Genomic DNA, 26,042 nt, shown 5'->3' with positions numbered 1-26,042 from the left:
TGTAATTGCTGACCTTTTTATCAAATGCTGGTTGAATGGCTGTTATGCTGATTCATTCGATTCAGTACTCTTTGAGCCATCGGCCCTGGGCAATTATGCAGGATGTTAAAAATCAGAAGGCCTTCTCTTGAAAACTGGCTTATATCAGTAGCTCAGTAATGACAGCAGAGCTAGGGCTCTCCATTTATCTATCTATCAGTCTAACTTAGTAGGGGTCATGTTGGACCTCTGCAGCAAAACCACTACTTCCAGATGGAGAGCAAAGTTCCTTCCCTGCTGCGCACTTGCAGGGGTAGGTTATTCCATTAAGGCTGTGACTGCTGTCTGAAAATGATGAAAGCTCATTTGGGCTTTTATAATGCTCTTACAATACCCTACTGTTTAACATTAGCACAGTTGTTACCTTTAAATGTGGTCTAATACATAAACCAATAAGTATGGTTACAATGTGTTCCAGATAATCCTTATTCTTTGAGATAAACTTGTAATATTCCAATAAAGCTGCACAAGTGACAGTATTTATAACCAATGAAGTGTACTGGCAACCTTAATGAAAGAACGATTCTAAGAAACCAAGCCTACCATTACCAGGAAAGCACACAACAAGCTAAAGTGTTCTAAAATAGTATCATTTAAGCCATTTAAAGTTGTTTCCTGCCCATTTTAACCCACAGAAGAAAATGATTGCATTTAGTCAAGTCAGGCCAGTAAATATGTTTGCATTTCAAAGTCAGACAAGCTGAGCAGTACACATTTCTGAATAATGAACCCCAATATGAAGTGCTTTTCCTTGTCCAATGGCATTGTGTTAACTGGGGGCTGTCTTAATAAGTACATATCATTTCAAGGACATTATAAGTAGAGAATAAAAATGATCTTCTTTGAAAATCCCACTATATGAGCATTCATAGTTAAAAGCTGTAATTTTTAATGGTGCTTAACTAAAAGCTTAGAAAAAAATGCTTAAAATGCCTTTTTGTGTTGTATTTCCTAAAGCTCACTAATTTACTTCATAAAATGGTAAATTTATGAAGCTGTATTTCATGGCCATTAATGCAAGCTTGAGGAAAAAAAAATCACTTCGAAGTAATATTAGTAAAATACCACATTTGTCCAGCCACTTGCTTTTTTTATAATATCACCCGTAGATGTAGCCAATCTAGATACATCAAGATCTATGAAACAAAAACACTTACCTTTGTATATGCAGGTTTCCTATTGCCTTTTGCATTTAACATTACAGTCTATGCGCATCAACCTTGATAATCCCTAAAAACAAGGTCCCCATGGTATACTTCCCAGTATTAATTAATGAAGGGAGGTAGTATGGACCCTTACATTTTCTGCAGGCTCTCCCAGGGTTCTCATACATTCCAAGCAATGTAATGTCATTTGGTGGACATAATTGACATGTGTCATAAATCTTCCAAATCAGTATTCAGCATGTCTACCAAAGGCATGGATTAGGACTTACATTACAATGACGCTTTAAATCTTTTAAACTGATCTGCACCTATCAGCGTTAACTAACGACCTATATATGACCTGCAGTTGGATAAGCTGAAGAGCTTTACTTCAGCAGTGCCCAACTACTGAAATCTGTTTACTATAATACCTTCCTTTCAGTATCAAACATATTAAAACTGTATAAATCATACATTTACAAAGTGGAAATATTCTAACATCATATCTTGACTCACATATAAAGCCCTCTAAAGCTTGTAGTTTAAGTCAGGTAAATAAATTCTAGAAGCATCATTATAAAACATGTGCAAAGTCTTAAAGTTTGCTTTCTTAGAAAGCAATCAAAATCTGAGTAGAAAAACCTGCCCCATGCTGCAGAGATGCTGCCTTGCCCCTTTGTGTGGAAGCAGTAGTCTCTCTGTGGTGGTCCAACATGCCCCCTGCTAGGTCTAAGCTAAAGCTCTTCAATTACAGACAGTCCCCAGGTACAAACAAGATATGGATTGTAGGTTTGTTCCTAAGTCGAATTTGTTTGTAAGTCAGAACAGGTACATTTTTTAAGTGTAGCCCCAGCCAAAAGAATCATTTTTAAGGTTTTTTTGGATAGGGAAGGGTTAACACCCCTGTATCTTTTTTTTTTTTTTTTTTTGCTGTCTGTGCCCCTGTTTAGAAGATTTTACCTCACTTTCTGTCCCTATGACAACTGAATTTTGAAAATTTTGAGTGGTTGTGGAAACAAGGATTAGTGATAAAGCTTCAGTGGAGACACCTATTTCCCATGCAAACTCTGTCAGGAGTGAATTTCACTTCCTAGGGCTGGATTTCTCTTCACTTCCTGTTGTCTCCCTCTGTTTGTAAGTAGAAGTCATTTGTAAATTGGATGTTTGTAACCTGGGGACCGCCTGTAACTGAGAGTTTACGCTTTCCTGATTTCAGAACTTTAGTCTTGACCCATCAGGAGATGTGTCAGACCTCTGCAAAGAGACTATTGCTTCCACACACAGAGCAACACATTATCTATTGAATAATATGTTTATCACTATATCACTGTTGGACCCCTTTCACACAGGGTAGATTTGGCTCCTGTCACCAGGGGATCTGTGAGCTAATCCCCTGATGATAGGAGCAGAGCAGTATGGATGTCACATCCATGTCTGCTTAGCATAAACTGACCCTAGTATGCTCTATAGGCGGTAGGGTTGCCACCTCATCCCTTTAAACCAGGACACATTAATTACACAGGTTCTGAGGCTAATATAATGCAGATAAGGCACCAAGTGAGTTTAATTACCACCCTAATCAGCCACAGAACCTGTGTAATTAATGTGTGTCCTGGTTTAAAGGGATAAGGTGACAACCCTAATGGGCAGCCAGGTGTAAACGGACTCCGACATTTACATCAGGCTACCTTCAATCTGGTCCACCAAAACCTACAAGGATTCTGTCCTTTGCGATTTTTTTTTTTTTAACGGATCTGATTGGACCCAGAGCACACAAGTCCTTTACACTTGCCTGTCCATAGGGCTGCATAGATCTTTTGATCAGGTCTCCCTGAAAAACAGACAGGAAGGGGCCTTAATGAGTAAGGCCCCTTTCACACAGGTGGACCGTTCAGATCAGCCTGTCAGATCTGAAAGGTCACCCCACGCATCTCTATGGGGCATCGGATGTCAGTGGAGACATGTCCGCTGACATCCAATCCGATCCGTCTAATCTGGACAGATGGAAACCCTATTTTTCCATCCGTCCAGCGGATGGGATCGGATGAGAACGGACAGACGGTCCGTTCCCATCCGATTACCCCATAGAGATGCATAGGGACCTGACAGCTGTGTCTCCGTACACAGCGCGGGACACAGCTGTCATCCTCCTGCTCAGCGGGGGATCGGCGGATCGATCCCCCGCTGAGATAAACGGAGTCCGTCTGGCAGGCTCTGTGAGTGAGAGGGCCCTTAAGCATTCCTAGTAAGTTGCTATCACACATTTGAGAGCTAGATGATGCAGAGAACACCTCATTATTTCAGAAGCAACCACTAAACGAGGAAAGTTGATTACCACTTTTTCTAGTTAAACACATTTCACAGAAAACCTTAGTTAGGTTATACTGTATGTGAACCTGAACCGTGTAAAACCAACCATTCAGTTTAAAATAGAAATGCAGGGCAAAACATTTGTGTTTAAATTTGTAATGGATGGTGCTGCGCTGTTTGTGCATGCCAAGATACTGTGAATAAATATGTGCAATACTTGTTATATCATTGGTAATAAGTATAAAAAAAAACTGCGCTCAGATTGTATGTAGCTGCTGGCACTTCACTAGACAACATAAAATAAACAATAGTGCAGCACTTAAAGTCACATAATAGGCATAAAGCCGCGAAAAAATCTTAATATAAAACGGATGAATTCCCAATAACCTTCATTATAGAATGAGTTAAACCATGGTTATTAAATCCATTAGAAAATATAAACATAAATATAAGATCCTAAAAGGACCAAAAATGTAGTGTGATCCAAACAGAATTTTTTTTAAATCACAAAAGATACATAAAATATAAAACCCTCTTAAAGAAAAATAGTCCATCAATAGAAATAAATCCCATAAGTTGAGAGAAGTTCAACCGGGAAGAGGCAAATTATGATGAAACTTCACCATCTCTGTGTACTCCTTCACCAATGTGTAAAGCCAGCACACTTACCGTATAAAGCTGGTTAAGTACACCTTGGGACAGCTTTTTTTTAAAGCGTAATGCCCCATACACACGTGCAGATTATCTGCAGACTTTTGTCTGCAGACTTACCAAAACCATATAATATGAGGTCAAACCTAAACACTTTCAATTTGTATGCAATCCGGCTGGCCCTTGCACTACATAGAAAAGGTAAGTCTGCAGACAAAAGTCTGCAGATAATCTGCACGTGTGTATGGGGCATAACTCCACTTTTATTGAGAAAAGAACATTCCCCTCTGGGTGATCTCTGTACATTACAAGGATTTTAACAAACTTTGTTGCACATTTCTACCTTTTTGTTATTCTGAAGAAATCATCTATGGACGCCAGTACCGGGGTGATGCCTCTAGCTGCAGGCATCACTCCGGTACAAGCACTTTCCCGAAATATCGGTAACCTCAGGGGCCGATTCAGATATATCGGGAAAAATATAGATCGGCCCCCGGTATATCGCCTTTGCCGATAATCGGTCGATCCCTAGTTAATAGTGCTTTGTACAGTGCGGTGTATATAGTGTTTGTGCAGTGTGTTATGTGTATTGTATTATTTTGTGCAGTGTGTTGTATATAGTGTTTTGTGCAGTGCGTTGTATATAGTGTTTTGTGCAGCGTGTTATGTGTAGTGCTTTGTGAAGTGTGTTATGTGTATAGTATTATTTTGTGCAGTGTGTCGTGTGTAGTGCTTTGTGCAGTGTGTTGTGCGTTATGTGCATTGTATTTTGTGCAGCGGTTGTATATAGTGTTTTGTGCAGTGTGTTGTATATAGTGTTTTGTGCAGTGCGTTGTATATAGTGTTTTGTGCAGTGCGTTGTATATAGTGTTTTGTGCAGTGTGTTGTATATAGTGTTTTGTGCAGGGTGTTGTATATAGTGTTTTGTGCAGGGTGTTATGTGTAGTGCTTTGTACAGTGTGTTATGTGTATTGTATTATTTTGTGCAGTGTGTTGTATATAGTGCTTTGTGGAGCATGTTGTATATAGTGTTTTGTGCAGTGTGTCTTATATAGTGCTTTGTGCAGTGTGGTATGTGTACTGTATTATTTTGTGCAGTGTGTTTTGTGTAGTGCTTTGTGCAGTGTGTTGTGTATAGTGAGCAGTGTATTGTATGTAGTGCTTTGTGAAGTGTGTTATGTATAGTGCTTTGTGCAGTGTGTTATGTATAGTGCTTTGTGCAGTTTGTTATGTGTATTGTATTATTTTGTGCAGTGTGTCTGCTTTGTGCAGTGTGTTTTGTGTATTGTATTATTTTGTGCAGTGTGTTGTATATAGTGCTTTGTGGAGCATTTTGTATATAGTGTTTTGTGCAGTGTGTTGTATATAGTGCTTTGTGCAGTGTGTCTTATATAGTGCTTTGTGCAGTGTGGTATGTGTACTGTATTATTTTGTGCAGTGTGTTGTGTGGAGTGCTTTGTGCAATGTGTTATGTGTATTGTATTATTTTGTGCAGTGTGTTGTAAATAGTGCTTTGTGCAGTGCGGTGTATATAGTGTTTGTGCAGTGTGTTGTAAATAGTGTTTTGTGCCGTGCGGTGTATATAGTGTTTGTGAAGTGTGTTGTATATAGTGATTTATGCAGTGTGTTGTATATAGTGTTTGTGCAGTTTGGTGTACATAGTGTTTGTGCAGTGCGGTGTATATAGTGTTTGTGAAGTGTGTTGTATATAGTGATTTGTGCAGTGTGTTGTATATATAGTGTTTGTGCAGTGTGTTGTATATATAGTGTTTGTGCAGTGCGTTGTATATATAGTGTTTGTGAAGTGTGTTGTATAAATAGTGTTTGTGAAGTGTGTTGTATAAATAGTGTTTGTGAAGTGTGTTGTATATATAGTGTTTGTGCAGTGTGTTGTGTATATATAGTGTTTGTGCAGTGTGTTGTATATATAGTGTTTGTGCAGTGTGTTGTGTATATATAGTGTTTGTGAAGTGTGTTGTACATAGTGATTTGTGCAGTTTGTTGTATATATAGTGTTTGTGCAGTGTGTTGTATATATAGTGTCTGTGCAGTGTGTTGTATATATAGTGTTTGTGCAGTGTGTTGTATATATAGTGTTTGTGTAGTGTGTTGTATATAGTGATTTGTGCAGTGTGTTGTATATATAGTGTTTGTGAAGTGTGTTGTATATAGTGAGATTTGTGCAGTGTGTTGTATATAGTGCTTTGTGCAGTGTGTTGTATATATAGTGTCTGTGCAGTGTGTTGTATATATAGTGTTTGTGCAGTGTGTTGTATATATAGTGTTTGTGCAGTGTGTTGTATATATATAGTGTTTGTGAAGTGTGTTGTATATAGTGATTTGTGCAGTGTGTTGTATATAGTGTTTGTGCAGTGTGTTGTATATATAGTGTTTGTGCAGTGTGTTGTATATATAGTGTTTGTGAAGTGTGTTGTATATATAGTGTCTGTGCAGTGTGTTGTATATATAGTGTTTGTGCAGTGTGTTGTGTATATATAGTGTTTGTGCAGTGTGTTGTATATATAGTGTTTGTGAAGTGTGTTGTATATAGTGTTTGTGAAGTGTGTTGTATATAGTGTTTGTGAAGTGTGTTGTATATAGTGATTTGTGCAGTGTGTTGTATATATAGTGATTTGTGCAGTGTGTTGTATATAGTGTTTGTGCAGTGTGTTGTATATATAGTGTTTGTGCAGTGTGTTGTGTATATATAGTGTTTGTGAAGTGTGTTGTATATAGTGATTTGTGCAGTGTGTTGTATATATAGGGTTTGTGCAGTGTGTTGTATATATAGTGTTTGTGCAGTGTGTTGTATATATAGTGTTTGTGAAGTGTGTTGTATATAGTGATTTGTGCAGTGTGTTGTATATATAGTGATTTGTGCAGTGTGTTGTATATAGTGTTTGTGCAGTGTGTTGTGTATATATAGTGTTTGTGCAGTGTGTTGTATATATAGTGTTTGTGAAGTGTGTTGTATATAGTGATTTGTGCAGTGTGTTGTATATAGTGTTTGTGCAGTGTGTTATATATATAGTGTTTGTGCAGTGTGTTGTATATATAGTGTTTGTGAAGTGTGTTGTATATAGTGATTTGTGCAGTGTGTTGTATATAGTGATTTGTGCAGTGTGTTGTATATATAGTGTTTGTGCAGTGTGTTGTATATATAGTGTTTGTGCAGTGTGTTGTATATATATTGTTTGTGCAGTGTGTTGTATATATAGTGTTTGTGAAGTGTGTTGTATATAGTGATTTGTGCAGTGTGTTGTATATAGTGTTTGTGCAGTGTGTTGTGTATATATAGTGTTTGTGCAGTGTGTTGTATATATAGTGTTTGTGCAGTGTGTTGTATATATAGTGTTTGTGAAGTGTGTTGTATATAGTGATTTGTGCAGTGTGTTGTATATAGTGATTTGTGCAGTGTGTTGTATATAGTGATTTGTGCAGTGTGTTGTATATATAGTGTTTGTGCAGTGTGTTGTATATATAGTGTTTGTGAAGTGTGTTGTATATAGTGATTTGTGCAGTGTGTTGTATATATAGTGTTTGTGCAGTGTGTTGTATATATAGTGTTTGTGAAGTGTGTTGTATATAGTGATTTGTGCAGTGTGTTGTATATAGTGATTTGTGCAGTGTGTTGTATATAGTGATTTGTGCAGTGTGTTGTATATATAGTGTTTGTGCAGTGTGTTGTATATATAGTGTTTGTGAAGTGTGTTGTATATAGTGATTTGTGCAGTGTGTTGTATATAGTGTTTGTGCAGTGTGTTGTATATATAGTGTTTGTGAAGTGTGTTGTATATATAGTGTTTGTGAAGTGTGTTGTATATAGTGATTTGTGCAGTGTGTTGTATATAGTGTTTGTGCAGTGTGTTGTATATAGTGTTTGTGCAGTGTGTTGTATATAGTGTTTGTGCAGTGTGTTGTATATATAGTGTTTGTGAAGTGTGTTGTATATATAGTGTTTGTGCAGTTTGTTGTATATATAGTGTTTGTGCAGTGTGTTGTATATATAGTGTTTGTGCAGTGTGTTGTATATATAGTGTTTGTGCAGTGTGTTGTATATATAGTGTTTGTGAAGTGTGTTGTATATAGTGATTTGTGCAGTGTGTTGTATATATAGTGTTTGTGCAGTGTGTTGTATATATAGTGTTTGTGAAGTGTGTTGTATATAGTGATTTGTGCAGTGTGTTGTATATAGTGATTTGTGCAGTGTGTTGTATATATAGTGTTTGTGCAGTGTGTTGTATATATAGTGTTTGTGAAGTGTGTTGTATATAGTGATTTGTGCAGTGTGTTGTATATAGTGTTTGTGCAGTGTGTTGTATATATAGTGTTTGTGAAGTGTGTTGTATATATAGTGTTTGTGAAGTGTGTTGTATATAGTGATTTGTGCAGTGTGTTGTATATAGTGTTTGTGCAGTGTGTTGTATATAGTGTTTGTGCAGTGTGTTGTATATAGTGTTTGTGCAGTGTGTTGTATATATAGTGTTTGTGAAGTGTGTTGTATATATAGTGTTTGTGCAGTGTGTTGTATATATAGTGTTTGTGCAGTGTGTTGTATATATAGTGTTTGTGCAGTGTGTTGTATATATAGTGTTTGTGCAGTGTGTTGTATATATAGTGTTTGTGAAGTGTGTTGTATATAGTGATTTGTGCAGTGTGTTGTATATAGTGTTTGTGAAGTGTGTTGTATATAGTGATTTGTGCAGTGTGTTGTATATATAGTGTTTGTGCAGTGTGTTGTATATATAGTGTTTGTGAAGTGTGTTGTATATAGTGATTTGTGCAGTGTGTTGTATATAGTGATTTGTGCAGTGTGTTGTATATAGTGATTTGTGCAGTGTGTTGTATATAGTGATTTGTGCAGTGTGTTGTATATATAGTGTTTGTGAAGTGTGTTGTATATAGTGATTTGTGCAGTGTGTTGTATATATAGTGTTTGTGCAGTGTGTTGTATATATAGTGTTTGTGAAGTGTGTTGTATATATAGTGTTTGTGCAGTGTGTTGTGTATATATAGTGTTTGTGCAGTGTGTTGTATATATAGTGTTTGTGCAGTGTGTTGTATATATAGTGTTTGTGCAGTGTGTTGTATATATAGTGTTTGTGAAGTGTGTTGTATATAGTGATTTGTGCAGTGTGTTGTATATAGTGTTTGTGAAGTGTGTTGTATATAGTGATTTGTGCAGTGTGTTGTATATATAGTGTTTGTGCAGTGTGTTGTATATATAGTGTTTGTGAAGTGTGTTGTATATAGTGATTTGTGCAGTGTGTTGTATATATAGTGTTTGTGCAGTGTGTTGTATATAGTGATTTGTGCAGTGTGTTGTATATAGTGATTTGTGCAGTGTGTTGTGTATATATAGTGTTTGTGAAGTGTGTTGTATATAGTGATTTGTGCAGTGTGTTGTATATATAGTGTTTGTGCAGTGTGTTGTATATATAGTGTTTGTGAAGTGTGTTGTATATATAGTGTTTGTGCAGTGTGTTGTATATATAGTGTTTGTGAAGTGTGCTGTATATATAGTGTTTGTGAAGTGTGCTGTATATATAGTGTTTGTGCAGTGCGTTGTATATATAGTGTTTGTGCAGTGCGTTGTATATATAGTGTTTGTGAAGTGTGTTGTATATAGTGATTTGTGCAGTGTGTTGTATATAGTGTTTGTGCAGTGTGTTGTATATAGTGTTTGTGCAGTGTGTTGTATATAGTGTTTGTGCAGTGTGTTGTATATAGTGTTTGTGCAGTGTGTTGTATATATAGTGTTTGTGCAGTGTGTTGTATATATAGTGTTTGTGCAGTGTGTTGTATATATAGTGATTTGTGCAGTGTGTTGTAAATAGTGCTTTGTGCAGTGCGGTGTATATAGTGTTTGTGCAGTGTGTTATGGGTATTGTATTATTCTGTGCAGTGTATTGAGGTGATTTGGAAACCATATGAAGAGATATGTAGCGCCATCTTGTGATTAAAGTGTGAAGAGCAGGCGGACGGAACCAAAGATGCGGGAACTTGTTTCTAAGAGAACCATTTAGGAGACGGACCGGAAAGCTGAGCATGCTGGGAGTCCGGGCCTAGCAAGGGGAAAGTTTGAAGAGATGGCTGCCGCCTCTGTTAGTGTGAGTACATTGAGTTGGAAGGTTTGTTGCTGTAGGAGTGTGGGCTCACTCTATGTGATGAATTGCTGTGCTTACATCGGCTGTTGTAGAGTCAGGCAGAGGAGGTGTGATGAATTCCCCGCCGGAGCACAGAGATCCCTGTACTATAGTGTGATGTAGGATGAAAATCCCAAGTAACTGCAAGCCTACTCCCACCGCATATAAAGAAGAGATCGCTACTCTCCCCTATTCTGCAGCTGCTCCGGTCCCAGGATGAGCTGTCAGCATCGGCTTCACTGTGTAGCAGAGGCAGCCTACAATGAATGGAAGCCCCATAGTAATTCTATGGACGATGTCCTTTCCCAGCCATTGTCAGCACACAGAGGGCCCCACTGGAGATGGGACCGGAGCAGCTGCAAAATAGGTAAGTATAGCGATCGATTACTATCTGAACATAAAGTAAAATATTGCATGTCATTTGTAAAACCAGAATCTTTAAAAAAAAACAGATTCCAACAATTGTGTCACTAAATCGGTGTGTATAGATACAACCTGAAAACAAACATCAAACCATTGAAAACAAATGGGCGGATAAAACAAATGTTAGAGTATAAATGATTAACCAATGATAAAAAGTGAAAAGAAAGTCCAGTCCCATAAAGTGAAAGGAAATAAATCCACAGCCAGTGACAAAATGTTAGCCGTGGTGAGATGGACAATCTTCCAGGTGCTCAGTGTCCCACCCTTGTGCAGATTAATAAAAATTGGCCGCTTACAAAAGGCATTTTGTCACTGGCTGTGGATTTATTTTCTATCACTTTATGGGACTGGACTTTCTTTTCACTTTTTATTACAGAAGTTATTTTGGTTCATCTTTTATACGCCTATTTGTTTTCAATGATTTGATGTTTGTTTTCTCATATGTATTGATGTTGTATCTATACACACTGATTTAGTGACACAATTGTTGGAATTTATTTTTTAAAGATTCTGGTTTTACAAATGACATGCAAGTACTGTATGTTCAGATAGCGCACTATATTTATTTTTTCACACATTTTTTCCCTAATATTCAGGACCATTTAGTGCAGCAATCTATCTATTTAGAAACCAGCGCATCCTCAACTCCCTTTTTCCTATAGCGATAGATTAAGCTTAGAATGTGGGTGTAGGTTTTGAGTAGGGATCGACCGATTATCGGCAAAGCCCATATATCAAGGGCCGATATGCACTTTCCCCGATATATCGGAATCGGCCCAAAGGTTGCCAATATTTCTGAGAAGCCGCTCGGCTGTCATTACCAGGAGACCTGGGTAACCAGCCTTCACGGCCGCCGAAGGTCCAATCGAAGTCGCATTCGGCTCTGATCGGTTCTCCATGCAAAAACCCGGAAGTGATGTCATGACAGCATTCAAAACAGCCAAACTTGGCGTTTTGAATGTTTTTAGTGCAGAGGAGGGGTTTGGGGTCTTTTAGACCCCCAGATCCCTCCAAAAGAGTACCTGTCAAGGAAAAAAAAATGTTTTTAAATGTACAAAAATATCGGCGAATATCGACCGATATGCATTGGCCAAAATATCGGTATCGGCAAAGAAAAAACGATATCAGTCGATCACTAGTTTAGAGTTACTTAGATTTTGCCTTTACCTCCACTTTAACCTCCTCACGACTGCGCTATAGCCAAATGGCGACTATAGCGCGGTCGCACATTTCCTCCCATGAACACGCTTCCTATGCGCATCGGCAGGGATCTGTGATCCCTGTGTTCTTCGGACACAACTGACCACAGATCAGGATAAAGAGCCAATCACAGCAGCTCTTTACCATGTGACCAGCTGTGTCTAATCACAGCTGATCACTGTAAACAGGATTTGCTGCTTATCAGCAGTCCTTTCTTCACGCTGACAGTGTGTGAGGAGATCCGGTATCCGGTAAGCGGCATTCCACACGGGATATCTTCACTGATAATCAGGGCACTAATCATCGGTGTCATGATTATAGTTACAGCCCCAACAGTGCTAATCAGTGCATCCTCATCAGCATACAGAAAAGTTACTTATTTACAACATGTTATAACAGAAACTAAGAAAAAGGTTTTGGTCTTTTTTTTCATTTGTTTAGCAAACTCCCCCCCAAAAAAACCGAAAACAGCGGTAATTAAATACCACCAAAAGAAAGCTCTATTTGAAAAAATGATAAAAATTTCATTTGGTTACAATGTTGCATTGTTATTTAAAGTGTGACAGCACTGAAAGCGGAAAATTGGCCTGGGCAGGAAGGGGGTGAAAGTGCCCAGTAAGCAAGTGGTTAAACTATAACTAAAGGCAAAACCTTTTTTTTTAGTTGTGTTTAAAGTGAGAAGGGATTAGATCACCGGTCATATTTTTATTGCTGTCTGTTCCCCTTGTTAGGGAGATCCACCCTTTTTATTTCTTTAGTTTGCTGTTACCATTGAATGTAAAAGAAGCCCCCAAATTTTGGGCTGGGTTAGTTGGTAATTGCTCAGTCATGCAGCACTGTACACAAATAAAATGTGTATCATTTTTTCATACATATAGACCTTTCTTTTGTTGGTATTTGATCACCACTGGGTTTTTCCTTTTTTATTATATAAACAAAAAAAACAAAAACAAATATTTTGAAATACAAGTGAATATTAATTGTTTTTTGTGAAAGTTATAGTGTCTGCAAACCATGGTGTGTGTGTGTGTGTATATATATATATATATATATATATATATATATATATATATATATATATATTATATACTGGAATTGAACAGTGGTGATCAGCAACTTATCTGTTTCTGTGATAGTGTGGTGGGCATTCTGGCGCTAACAGACCCTCACTGGGAGGTACACTGACTGACATCAATAGTGGCATTAATACAGTGATTAGATATAATACTGTACACTGTATTAATTACACTGTCTGGGAAAGGGTTAACATCAAGGAGCAATCAAGGGGTTCATTAAGTCCCTAACCATGAGGAACATATGCTGCTTTTACTAACAGACCAGACTGTTTTTCTCCCAGCCAGATCGCTGCTCTGTCTACAGAGTCCTGTGTATTTGTACACTCAGGACTCTGTGCTGTGATTGGACACAGCCGAACAGCAGGTCTCCACCATAAAGCATTGGTCAGGACCTGCTGACAAAATCGCGCTGTGCATGCACGCCCCAAACCCGGGAAGCAAGCTGGCATGATTTACATTTTTCAGCCTGCAGCTGCCACTCGGTCACAGTAAATCTGCTGGGACTGAGCAGCAAGTAGTTAATATGACCAGTCTAGAATAAATAGAGATTCAATGACTAATTACTTTTTTAGATTTTTAATTTCACCCATAGATACGTTTTAAAACTTTCCAATAGAACTTAATCTCGAAGGATTCCAACAACATGCTGCATATGTAGCATCTGTTCGGGAAAAGTCACCGTATGTATGACAAACACCAATGAGCAGTCATACTTTGGCTATGGAAGGGGGGAGGGGTTGCAGGGAGCCATTGGTCATGTTGGATTTTTTTTTTTTGGACAACTTCTCCATGAATGTGGGGTTTTCGAGGCATTTCCACCTGTAATTTCTTTACCAGGCACGCTCAAGTGATGCAACGTCCTTTCTTTTATCTATGATCTCCTATGTCAGTGCTAGTTTAAAAAGGTGGAAAACCTGTACAATGCCAGGCAAGCTCTCTTAGTACAATGTCTGCTTTTCTGTTTCTGTGAGTCCTTTAAACTCATTTCTCTTTCTTGTGGATTTGTTTTTGAGTATGCAAGTTTTAAACTTACTAGAGAAAATAACTGACACAATTTTTTTTCTTAATTTTAGGATTTCAAGACTGATGCGGATCTGGCAATCCGAGCAGCAGAAGGATTTGTTAATCTTTATTATGAAACTTTTGATAAAAGGAGAAGAGTAAGTTCTGTTTCTTGTGTTTAGAGAGAACAAAACCCTACCCCCATCAGAAAGCGGGAATTTATAGGCAACCAGTCCACCAAAATCATTGCGTAAAAAGCATATTTTTATTACATATAAAAAAAAGTTCAAATGTGAAAGAGCATTTACATATAACAAAATTCACAGCTCAATATAAAACCATATTTTTGAAATGTAAACGTAAAGAATTATGTTTTCTCTCTAACTGACACGTTTCAGGTTAAACACCATTCTTCAGGGGTATTGCCAGGGAGATGCATCCATTTAACATTTTCTATTAAATAGAAAACACAACTGAGTGACTACAAGTCCATCACTACATATCGGTAGTGCAGCCTGGTTTACCTACTGCACCCCTACTTTAGCTACAGTGAAGAAAAATAGGGCAAAACCAAAAACTTAATGCTCACTCTTTGAACAGAATTATTGTTGAATGCTGGAGACTGTACTGCTTGAAGTACAGAGAGATAATATGTTGTCACACTTGCTCCAGCATCGGCTGCACAGCATTGCTCTGGCCCCTGGCTTCCTAATGGTGGCATCTGTCTACTGTGCCTGTACAATGTTTGTTGCCATTGTTGCTGGAAGTCTCAACCTGGGGCATGTGTGACAGGGTGACAATACAGGAGCACAATTTGGAGACAGTTGTCAACCCATACCAGGAAGTACATGATTAACCACTTAAGCCCCGGAAGATTTTACCCCCTTCCTGACCAGGGGGTATTTTGCGATTCGGCACTGCGTGACTTTAACGGACAATTGCGCGGTCGTGCGACGCTGTACCTAAACAAATTTGGCGTCCTTCTTTTCCCACAAACAGAGCTTTCTTTTGGTGGTATTTGATCAGCTGTGCGATTTTTTTTTTTTTTTTTTTTTTTTTTTTTTTTTTTTTTTTTTTTTTTTTTTTTTTTATCATGCGCTATAAACAAAAAAAGAGCGTACATTTTGCAAAAATAGCAATATTTTTCACTTTTTTTATATGAAATTCCCCCAAAAAAAATGTAAAAATCAAAATTTTTTAACATTTTCGGCCAACTTGTTTTATGCTACATATGTTTGGTAAAGAAAATCGCAAAAAGCGTATTTTGATTGGTTTGCGTAAAAGTTATCGCGTTTACTAACAAAGGGAAAGATTTTTGTCATTTTTGTTGGTTTTTTTTACGCGTAATTGCGGCGATCTGCGATTTATTTATTTATTTGTTTATTTATTTTTTGCGGTACTGCGACATTGCGGCGGACAGATCGGACCCTTGACTGACATTTTTGACACTTTTGGGGTTACCAGTGACATTACTGCAGTAATCAGTGATATACATATGCACTGTTACTGCAAAAATACACTGGTAGTGAAGGGGTTAACTTTATTTGACAGGGAGGGGCTGTGTGTGTCCCTAGGGGCGTTCTTTCTACTGTGATTGGCTATGGCTTGAGCTGTAAGGACACTGATCAACGGATCCAAATTTTTCAGGGACCTCGCCCGGCCCCCTGGCGACGTAAAACGCGGAGCTCGATCAGTGTTTTTACACCGAGGAGAATGACAGGTGGCTTGTTTACACTAGCCGCCTGACTTTCTCCCTCTCCCCCGCCGATTGCAGAGTGGCCGGCGGACATCGGGTCCGCCGGTCACACGCGCGGGGGGGTCTGTGACCACGCCTCCGGGGGTGCGCGCTCGCTCCCTAGACCCTCACAAGCAGCAAGCGACGTAGCCCTACGTCACTTTGCCTGTGAGGGGCTGACCGCCGACCTAGATAGTCGTGTGGCGGTCGGCAAGTGGTTAAAGGACCTTCATTGCAGTATCACCAGGTATTGCTTTAACCACTTGCCTACTGGGAACTTTTACCCCCTTCCAGCCAGGCCAATTTTCATCTTTAAGTGCTGTCACACTTTGAAAGACAATTGCACAAACATGCAACACTGTACCAAGATGAAACTTTATCATTTTTGAGACAGATGGAGATTTCTTTTGGTGGTATTTAATCACCACTGAGTTTTTTATTTGTTGCTAAACAAACGATAAAATGAAAAGAAAAATTTAAAAAACAAAGTAATTCTTTGTTTATTATAAAATTTTATACAAAGGTAATATTTTTCTCCTTCACTGATGTGTGCTAACCAGGCTGCACTGATGAGGAGGCACTGAGATGCGATGCTTTTGGGCACGGATAGGCGGCATTGAGAGGCAGCACTGATGGGCACTGTTGGGGCTGACAGATAATCAGAACATTGGTGGTCAGTGCTCTGATTTAGTGTAGATGTCCCCTGTGTGGATTTTCCAGTTATCCGCTCTGCTCTTATGCTGTAAACAGGATTTGCTGGTTATCAGCTGTGATTGGATACAGCTGATCACGTGGTTAAGAGCCACTGTGATTGGCCCTTTATTGCAATCACAGATTTCTGCCAATGCATGCCGCAGGGGGTGCGCGGAATGCGCGATAATGGGAGGACGTCAATAGACACCCTCCTGGAAATGTGCGATAGCGCCGTAGCAGTCATTTGGCTATAGCGCGATCGTAAAGAGGTTAATAAAAGATGTATTTAAAAGGGGGGAAAAAAGTTTTGAATTGACATAACATTATAATTTATGGGAGATTTTAGTGATTGGTTTTAGATCTAAATTCTCAATACAAGGTTTTTTTTTCTAATGATTAGATGATTGAAGTGAGCACAGCTTTTGCCCTATTTAGGGCTCGTTCTTTCACACTTCATGCACATTAAAAAGGCCACAATTTACATTGTTCCGAATTCTCACCGGTAGTGCCAATCTGAGGAAGCATTGTATTCATTCACAAAATACAAAGCTGCCTATGAATGGCTGAGCATCACTCAGACTGACTCTTATTTTGTCCAGATTGTGTCTCTGTATCACAGCCGTATCCCAGCTCTGTGTACTATATGTTGGAGCTACTGCAGCACTTAGTAAAGGAAATAGCTCGTTTGGACCAGCTTGGTTTAAACAAACTAATTTAAAGTGACCGGAAACATGGAGATCAGTTTTAGGGACCTGAATAGTTCTACATTTTATAATGGCCCATATATGAGGTCCTGGTGGTAATCGAATTCAGGATCTGAGCATGTCAAGGTTTTCAAGGCTGGTCAATAATATTTAGATCTATGCAAGGATGCACAGATCTTAAATAAAATGGCAGACAATAGTAATTCACATGTTTGAAAAAATAATTTAGGGTACGGTAATTTGTTTTAATCTGTAATTTTACCGATAAAAGTATACAATTTTAAATGGTATGCATCCGTTTTTATATTTCAATCAGAGATTAAATTAATTTCTAGAACTGATCACTATTTTGCAGCAATTGACCAAGTTGTACATGGACACTGCTACATTAGTCTGGAATGGAAACCCAATATCTGGACAAGAGGCTCTGATTGAGTTCTTTGACATGTTGCCATCCAGTGAATTTCAGGTCAACATGTATGACTGTCAACCTGTTCATGGTAAGAAAGGGTGAGATGGGTCCCTGTATAGGCTTCTTCAGTCATGCACACATTAAAATAATGTTTTCAATTTGATGTTTGTTAGCCAAATGTGTGTTGTGTGTTTTTTTTTTTTTTTTTTTTTTTTAGGGAAAATGGGGAAAAAAAAATGTATTATATTTTTGTTTTGCTGAGGGAGCTTTGCAGCTGGCACATTAAATGCAAAATGGATAGCAGTGTTCTTCATTTATAGGAATATAGCCATCTAATGTATATCTAATTACAGTATCTCACGAAAGTGAGTACACCCCTCACATTTTTGTAAATATTTTATTGTATCTTTTCATGTGACAACACTGAAGAAATGACACTTTGCTACAATGTAAAGTAGTGAGGATACAGCTTGTATAACAGGGTAAATTTGCTGTCCCCTCAAAATAACTCAACACAGCCATTAATGTCTAAACCACTGGCAACAAAAGTGAGTACATCCCTAAGTGACAATGTTCAAATTGGGCCCAAAGTGTCAATATTTCGTGTGGCCACCATTATTTCCCAGAACTGCCCTACCCCGCTTGAGCATGGAGTTCACTGGAGCTTCACAGTTAGCCACTGGAGTCCTCTTCCACTCCTCCATGATGACATCACGGTGCTGGTGGAGGTTAGAGACCTTGCGCTCCTCCACCTTCTGTTTAAGGATGCCCCACAGATGCTCAATAGGGTTTAGGTCTGGAGACATGCTTGGCCACTCCATCACCTTTACCCTTAGCTTCTTTAGCAAGAAAGTGGTCGTCTTGGAGGTGTATTTGGGGTTGTTATCACGTTGGAAATCCGCCCTGCTGCCCAGTCTCCGAAGGGAGGGGATCATGCTCTGCTTCAGTATGTCACAGTACATGTTGGCATTCATGGTTCCCTCAATGAACTGTAGCTCCCCGGTGCCGGCAGCACTCATGCAGCCCCAGAACATGATACTCCCACCACCATGCTTGACTGTAGGCAAGACACACTTGTCTTTGTACTTGACACCATCTGAACCTAATACTTTATCTTGGTCTCATCAGACCACAGGACATGGTTACAGTAATCCATGTGCTTAGTCTGCTTTTCTTCAGCAAACTGTTTGCGGGCTTTCTTGTGCATCATCTTTAGAAGAGGCTTCCTTCTGGGATGACAGCTATGCAGACCAATTTGATGCAGGGTGCGGCGTATGGTCTGAGCATTGACAGGCTGACCCCCCACCCCTTCAACCTCTGCAGCAATGCTGGCAGCACCCATACATCTATTTACCAGAGACAACCTCTGGATATGAGGCTGAGTACGTGCACTCAACTTCTTTGGTCGAACATTGCGAGGCCTGTTGTGAGTGGAACCTGTCCTGTTAATCCGCTGTATGGTCTTGGCCACAGTGATGCAGCTCAGTTTCAGGGTCTTGGCAATCTTCTTATAGCCTAGGCCATCTTTATGTAGAGCAACAATTCTTTTTTTCAGATCCTTAGAGAGTTCTTTGCCATGAGGTGCCATGTTGAACTTCCTGTGACCAGTATGAGAGAGTGGGAGCAATAACACCAAATTTAACACACCTGCTCCCCATTCACACCTGAGACCTTTTAACACTAACGAGTCACATGACATCGGGAAGGGAAAATGGCTCTTTGTGCCCAATTTGGACGTTTTCACTTAGGGGTGTGTACTCACTTTTTTTGCCAGCGGTTTAGACATTAATGGCTGTGTGTTGAGTTATTTTGAGGGGACAGCAAGTTTACACTGTTATACAAGCTGTGCAGTCACTACTTTACATTGTAGCAAAGTGTCATTTCTTCAGTGTTACATGAAAAGATAGAATAAAATATTTACAAAAATGTGAGGGTTGTACTCACTTTTGTGAGATATACTTGCAAATCCTTATAGGATGAGTTTCACTTTTTAAAAGCACTTCGCAGGTGCAATGCATGGCTCGTGCAGATTCCATGTAAACTGTACCTCATACAGGCAATAAACTAACTAGAGTGCTCCCCAGCGTTCTGGTAGTTCATTGAAAACTACAAGCTGTCAACTGCAAACGCTAGTTGTAAATTTCCCATTTACAGAACTCTGTGAATGAATGACGCAGCCAGAACCCCAACACGGGCACATTTTTGTTTTTTTAAATTGTGACCGCAAGTTCGAGGAGAAGATCCCCCAACTTGCTGTCATAGAGGCGACGGATCAGGGACAGGCTGAAGGAGTGGGAAACATATATTACACGTTCCACCCTCAAAATGGGTGGAACATTTAATGCATTCCCAAAGGTGAACTTATCCTAGAAGAATCCCATACATAGAGATATTATATATCAAATATTTAGAGCAGTTTTTTTAATTCTGTAATGTTTTCATGCACATCAGATACAGAACGGCATCAAGGGCTGTTAATTAGGAGGCATTCTGTCTGTGCTGCAAATGCTTTATCTTTGTTCACAAGAAGGCAGTGTAGATCAGTGGAAGACCTGGCCTGATGTGGTCCGCTTGATACATGCTAAGGCCAGTGGAGATGTGTGTTTCCTGCGCCTTACACTTTTGCCAATGCAGTGCTTGGGGCCATTTGAAAAGTGTAATCCCTGCCTGGCAAACCCATTTAGCATCTACAGATAATGTACATGGAAATTTCCTCATTATTTACTGATAAAGCAACTCCTTCCCTTTTCACATCTACACAGGAGATTGCTATACACCGGCTTTGTTAAGGCAGCTGATTTACTCTTTGAATGCATCCTTAATGGCCTCAATGCACAAACATTGGTAACGGAGTGCACCACGTCACAGTTACACTTGCTTTTATTGTAAATGTTCCTTGGGGAGCCATTTAGAATACTAGGAACACACCACAGCACACCTAAACCTTGCATGCAATAATGCATTAAATGAGGGTTTTAACACACACATAGGTTTAAAGCCAGTTTTAGGGTATCTAGAAGTTATATCCCCCCCCCCCCCAACTCTTTCACCAATTCTAAACTGCATGAGTCTTTGACAATAATTGAATCAACTTTGTGAAGAGTGTTTCTTTACATTATATTTTAATTCTATAGCTGTAAACGGGAGAATTCAATAAATAATTTGTGCTTCTTTTCTAGTGGTAAGGCCCTTTATAAGGTCCTATGTAAAAAGTCTTGCATCCAATTTCAATAGCATTACCAAAACCTGTGGCGGATGCAGGTAATTTAGTTCTTCATAGCACCGCTTTTACAAAGTACTGTAATCCTGCACCAAATTTATATATACTGAACAAAATTATAAATGGAACATTTTTTTGTTTTTGCCAACATTTTTTCATTAGCTGAACTCCCAAGATCGAAGACTTTTTCGATGTACACAAAAAGCCTATTTCTATCAAATATTCACAAATCTGTATAAATCTGTGTTCGTGAGCACTTCTCCTTTGCCAAGATAATCCATCTTCCTCACAGGTGTGGCATATCAAGATGCTGATAAGACAGCATGATTATTGCACAGGTGTGCCTTAGGCTGGCCACAATAAAGGTCACTCTAAAATGTGCAGTTTTACTGTATTGGGGGGGGGGGGGGGGGCGCGCACCATTTGCCTCACGCAGTGCAACACATCTCCTTCGCATAGAGTTGATCAGGTTGTTGATTGTGGCCTGTGGAATGTTGGTCCAATCTTCTTCAATGGCTGTGCGAAGTTGCTGGATATTTGCAGGACCTGGAACACGCTGTCGTATACGCTGATTCAGAACATCCCAAACATGCTCAATGGGTGACATGTCTGGTGAGTATGCTGGCCATGCAAGAACTGGAATATTTTCAGCTTCCAGGATATGTGTACAGATCCTTGCAACATGGGGCCGTGCATGCTGGAACATGAGGTGATGGTTGTGGATGAATGGCACAACAATGGGCCTCAGGATCTCCTCACAGTATCCCTGTCCATTCAAAATGTCATCAATAAAATGCACCTGTGTTCGCTGTCCATAATATATGCCTGCCCATACCATAACACCACCGCCACCATGGTCCACTCGATCCACAACGTTGACATCAGCAAACCGCTCAACCACACGACGGCCATACACGCTGTCTGCCATCTGCCCTGTACAGTGAAAACATGGCTTTATCCGTGAAGAGAGAACCTCTCCAAAGTGCTAGACGCCATCGAATGTAAGCATTTGCCCACTGAAGTCGGTTACAACGACGAACTGCATTCAGATCGAGACCCTGATGAGGATGACAAGCATGCAGATGAGCTTCCCTGAGACGGTTTCTGACAGTTGGTGCAGAAATTCTTCGGTTATGCAAACAGATTGTCGCGGCAGCTTTCCAAGCGGCTGGTCTCAGACGATCTTGGAGGTGAAGATGCTGTATGTGGAGGTTCTGGGCTGGTGTGGTTACACGTTGTCTGCAGTGTTCCCTTTAAGGTGCGCGCGTGCACGGACGCGTAGTGGAAATTACGTCCTGCGCAAGCACCTAGTTAGACGGCGCAGCCGCAGACAGGGCGGCCAGGGAGCAGAGCGTGCGCCCCGAGAGCACGCCCATCGTGTGACAATAGCGAATGAAAATTCGCTATTGTCATACGGATCCTCCTCCTGGCCAATCAGGGAGCGGGTCCTCCCGCTTCCTGATTGGCCGAAAGGCCAACTTCATGCCATTGGCCGAGGAGGAGGCGCCGGGACTCGGGAGGATGGAGACGCGGGAAGCTGGAAGCCGGGGACTGAAGACAGAGTACCGTGACCGTCCGTGAGGTAAGTGCACGGGGTCGCGGGGGGGCCATGCCACGGCTGGTCAAACACCAGAAGATCCACTCAGGAGGTCAGAAGCTGTTCATTTGCTCAGAATGCAGCACATCCCTTACCCGGGCCGCAATGCTGACTTCCTGCTCCACCAGCATGTTAACGCAGGAGAGAAGCTGGCATCTCTGCATTGGGGGCATTGCTGTGGCACTCTGCAATTTATTGGGGGCATTGCTGCGGCACTCTGCAGTTTATTGGGGGAATTGCTGCGGCACTCTGCAGTTTATTGGGGGCAATGCTGTGGCACTCTGCAGTTTATTGGGGGCATTGCTGTGGCACTCTGCAATGTATTGGGGGCATTGCTGTGGCACTCTGCAGTTTATTGGGGGCAATGCTGTGGCACTCTGCAGTTTATTGGGGGCATTGCTGTGACACTCTGCAATTTATTGGGGGCATTGCTGTGGCACTCTGCAGTTTATTGGGGGCAATGCTGTGGCACTCTGCAGTTTATTGGGGGCAATGCTGTGGCACTCTGCAATTTATTGGGGGCATTGCTGTGGCACTCTGCAATGTATTGGGGGCATTGCTGCGGCACTCTGCAGTTTATTGGGGGCATTGCTGTGACACTCTGCAATTTATTGGGGGCATTGCTGTGGCACTCTGCAGTTTATTGGGGGCATTGCTGTGGCACTCTGCAGTTTATTGGGGGCATTGCTGTGGCACTCTGCATTTTATTGGGGGCATTGCTGTGGCACTCTGCAGTTTATTGGGGGCATTGCTGTGGCACTCTGCAGTTTATTGGGGGCATTGCTGTGGCACTCTGCATTTTATTGGGGGCATTGCTGTGGCACTCTGCAGTTTATTGGGGGCAATGCTGTGGCACTCTGCAGTTTATTGGGGGCATTGCTGTGGCACTCTGCAGTTTATTGGGGGCAATGCTGTGGCACTCTGCATTTTATTGGGGGCATTGCTGTGGCACTCTGCAGTTTATTGGGGGCAATGCTGTGGCACTCTGCAGTTTATTGGGGGCATTGCTGTGGCACTCTGCATTTTATTGGGGGCATTGCTGTGGCACTCTGCAGTTTATTGGGGGCAATGCTGTGGCACTCTGCAGTTTATTGGGGGCATTGCTGTGGCACTCTGCAGTTTATTGGGGGCAATGCTGTGGCACTCTGCAGTTTATTGGGGGCAATGCTGTGGCACTCTGCAGTTTATTGGGGGCATTGCTGTGACACTCTGCAATTTATTGGGGGCATTGCTGTGGCACTCTGCAGTTTATTGGGGGCAATGCTGTGGCACTCTGCAGTTTATTGGGGGCAATGCTATGGCACTCTGCAGTTGATTGGGGCAAGCTGGTCACTCTGCATTGACGTCCCCCCCCCCCCCCCCCCCCATTGCTCAATCTAAAGGTTTGCGCTCAGAAATTTTTTTATTTGCTCAGCACAGTAAAAAATTAGAGGGAACATTGGTTGTCTGTGGTTGTGAGGCTGGTTGGATATACTGCCAAATTCTTTGAAACGCCTTTGGAGACGGATTATGCTAGAGAAATGAACATTCAATTCACGGGCAACAGCTCTGGTGGATATTCCTGCAGTCAGCATGCCATTTACACACTCCCTCAAAACTTGCGACATCTGTGGCATTGTGCTGTGATAAAACTGCACATTTTAGAGTGGCCTTTTATTGTGGGCAGCCTAAGGCACACCTGTGCAATAATCATGCTGTCTAATCAGCATCTTGATATACCACACCTGTGAGGTGGATGGATTATCTTGGCTAAAGCCCCGTACACACGTACCGATCGTCGGCATACAAACGTTCGTCTTTTCTCCCCGGGATGTCGGTGTCTGTTGAAAAGTGCAAAGACTGCCCAAGAATTTTGTCCGCCGACTGCAGAAGTGATGTCATGTAATGGTTAACTTTCCCTGTGTTTTTTCTTTTCTGAGCATGCCCAGTCTTGCAAATCTGCGGTCTGTCGGCAGAATTCTGTACTGACAGGCGAACAATCGGCCGCTCTGGTGTCGGCATACAAAAATTTTAATGCTTGCAAGAAAGACTCTTGTCCGCAGAATGTGCGCAGACAGCTGTCGGAGGCACCATACTAACACGCGTACAATCGGCAGATCTTTCGTCCGCCGACGTTTGTATGCTGATGATCGGTACGTGTGTACGGGCCTTAAGAAGAAGTGCTCACTAACACAGATATATACAGATTTGTGAAAATATTTGAGAAATAGGCCTTTTGTGTACATAGAAAAGGTCTTAGATCTTCGAGTTCAGCTCATGAAAAATCGGGGCAAAAACAAGTGTTGCGTTTTTTTATAGTTTTGTTCCATGTCATTTATAAGTCTGGTCAGTGTGTGTGTGTATGTATATATGTGTGTGTGTGTGTGTGTGTGTGTAATATATAAATATATTGCATACACACACTGTGATGATGTTTAGGTATCTCCTAATCTGTGCCTTCATTCATTTAAATACTGTGATGCATACTTGCAGAATTTCTTGAATTATACATCAGACGTTTTTCTAGTCCTGCTGGAAGCAAAAACATTAACTCAAGTATAACCAATCTTTTTTTTCTTTTCCTTCAAGAACAAGGGACTCAAGGACAGAAGACTGTACTGGTTGTTACTCAGGGCTCTGTGAAGTTTGAGGGAAATAAACCTCGTTACTTCAATCAGAACTTTTTATTGACTCTCCATACATTACCAACTAACAGACTGTGGAAGATTGCCAGCGACAGTTTCCGCTTTCAGGACTGGGCCAGTTAAAATAAACCAGCTAATCACTTTACTTCAAACAAACCCATACCTAGAAAATGGAAAACTACTACTAGTATTGTAAAGCAGTGCCTTTAGGTACCTTTTGCATATTCCGTCAAGCTGCTCCAACTTAATAAAAAATTAAAGTATGTATTTGTGCGATAGCCCAGATTTGTGAAGATGCTTAAATCGCCTTGAATCCTTGCCAATGCAAGTAGCAGTTTCCAAATTTTATCATGAGCAGAAGTTACTTCAAAGCGAAGATTACCGGACCTTAAAGTGGTTGTTAATCCTTTTTTCCTCCCTTAAATAAAGAACCGGTTTATATTTTTCTGCTCTGCAATGGCTTTGCACAGAGCGTCTCTAACCTCCCCTTTGGGGTCCCCTGCCAGCACTCGCAACTCCTCCTCTTTTGTGTGTGCTCCTATAGCAAGCTGCTTGCTATGGGGGTACTCATACTGATGTTCTCCTGAACTGGGTAAGCCTGAGTTGTACATAGGGCCTTGAGGCAGCGCAAGTTGAGATTAAGCTTCACCTTTTTCTGGCATAGAGTCCTAACCCCATCATTTAATTGTTAATTATCAGTGTGGGACTTGGTTTAATCTCAAAATGGAATGACGTTAAAGGTTCATGTACTGTATGAGCCAAACCTTACAAAGGCAGGATAATGCAGTGCTTGCACTTGTAACCTTGTTTCAGGCCAGATTAGGTTAACTTTAAGGTGATGTATAAATGAAGTAATTCACAACAATAACGAATCAGATTTCAGTTTAGAGCATTCTGGTCCGCAACAAACGTATTTATTGTAATAAGTTACTGCATGATGCAGGTTGATGTACCTTATCATGTACCACGTTACATCAGGAATATTGATTACTGGATCTATAGTCTGGCAACCCACTTTTATGTGAGTACCAGATCAAATAAAACTCTTGATATGAAAAAAAAAAA

The 26,042-nt window shown here is 40.5% G+C and overlaps 2 protein-coding genes across 3 annotated transcripts in view; one reads left to right on the top strand and one right to left on the bottom strand.

The window, feature by feature from the left end:
• The window catches only part of GUCY2F (guanylate cyclase 2F, retinal), a 124,525-nt gene extending 123,162 nt beyond the window's left edge, over positions 1 to 1,363 (bottom strand). For both annotated transcript variants that reach the window (XM_082262587.1, XM_082262588.1), the window contains exon 1: positions 1,197 to 1,363. The gene's annotated coding sequence lies outside the window, so the exon portion shown is untranslated. The remainder of the gene's footprint in view (positions 1 to 1,196) is intronic.
• A 9,496-nt stretch (positions 1,364 to 10,859) lies between these two features.
• On the top strand, positions 10,860 to 25,378 carry NXT2 (nuclear transport factor 2 like export factor 2; the record flags this gene model as incomplete). Its single annotated transcript, XM_082264179.1, has 4 exons — positions 10,860 to 10,940; positions 14,064 to 14,150; positions 17,480 to 17,624; positions 24,922 to 25,378. The coding sequence occupies 4 exons, from the start codon at positions 10,860 to 10,862 to the stop codon at positions 25,098 to 25,100; spliced, it is 492 nt and encodes a 163-aa protein (XP_082120305.1). The 3' UTR covers positions 25,101 to 25,378.
• Between the last annotated feature and the right edge of the window lie 664 nt (positions 25,379 to 26,042).

The sequence above is a fragment of the Pelophylax lessonae genome (assembly GCF_965119305.1).
Source record: "Pelophylax lessonae genome assembly, chromosome: 7".
NCBI classification, from domain to species: domain Eukaryota; kingdom Metazoa; phylum Chordata; class Amphibia; order Anura; family Ranidae; genus Pelophylax; species Pelophylax lessonae.
The sequence above is the reverse complement of the archived record's forward strand: the minus strand, read 5'-3'. Positions and strand labels throughout refer to the sequence as shown.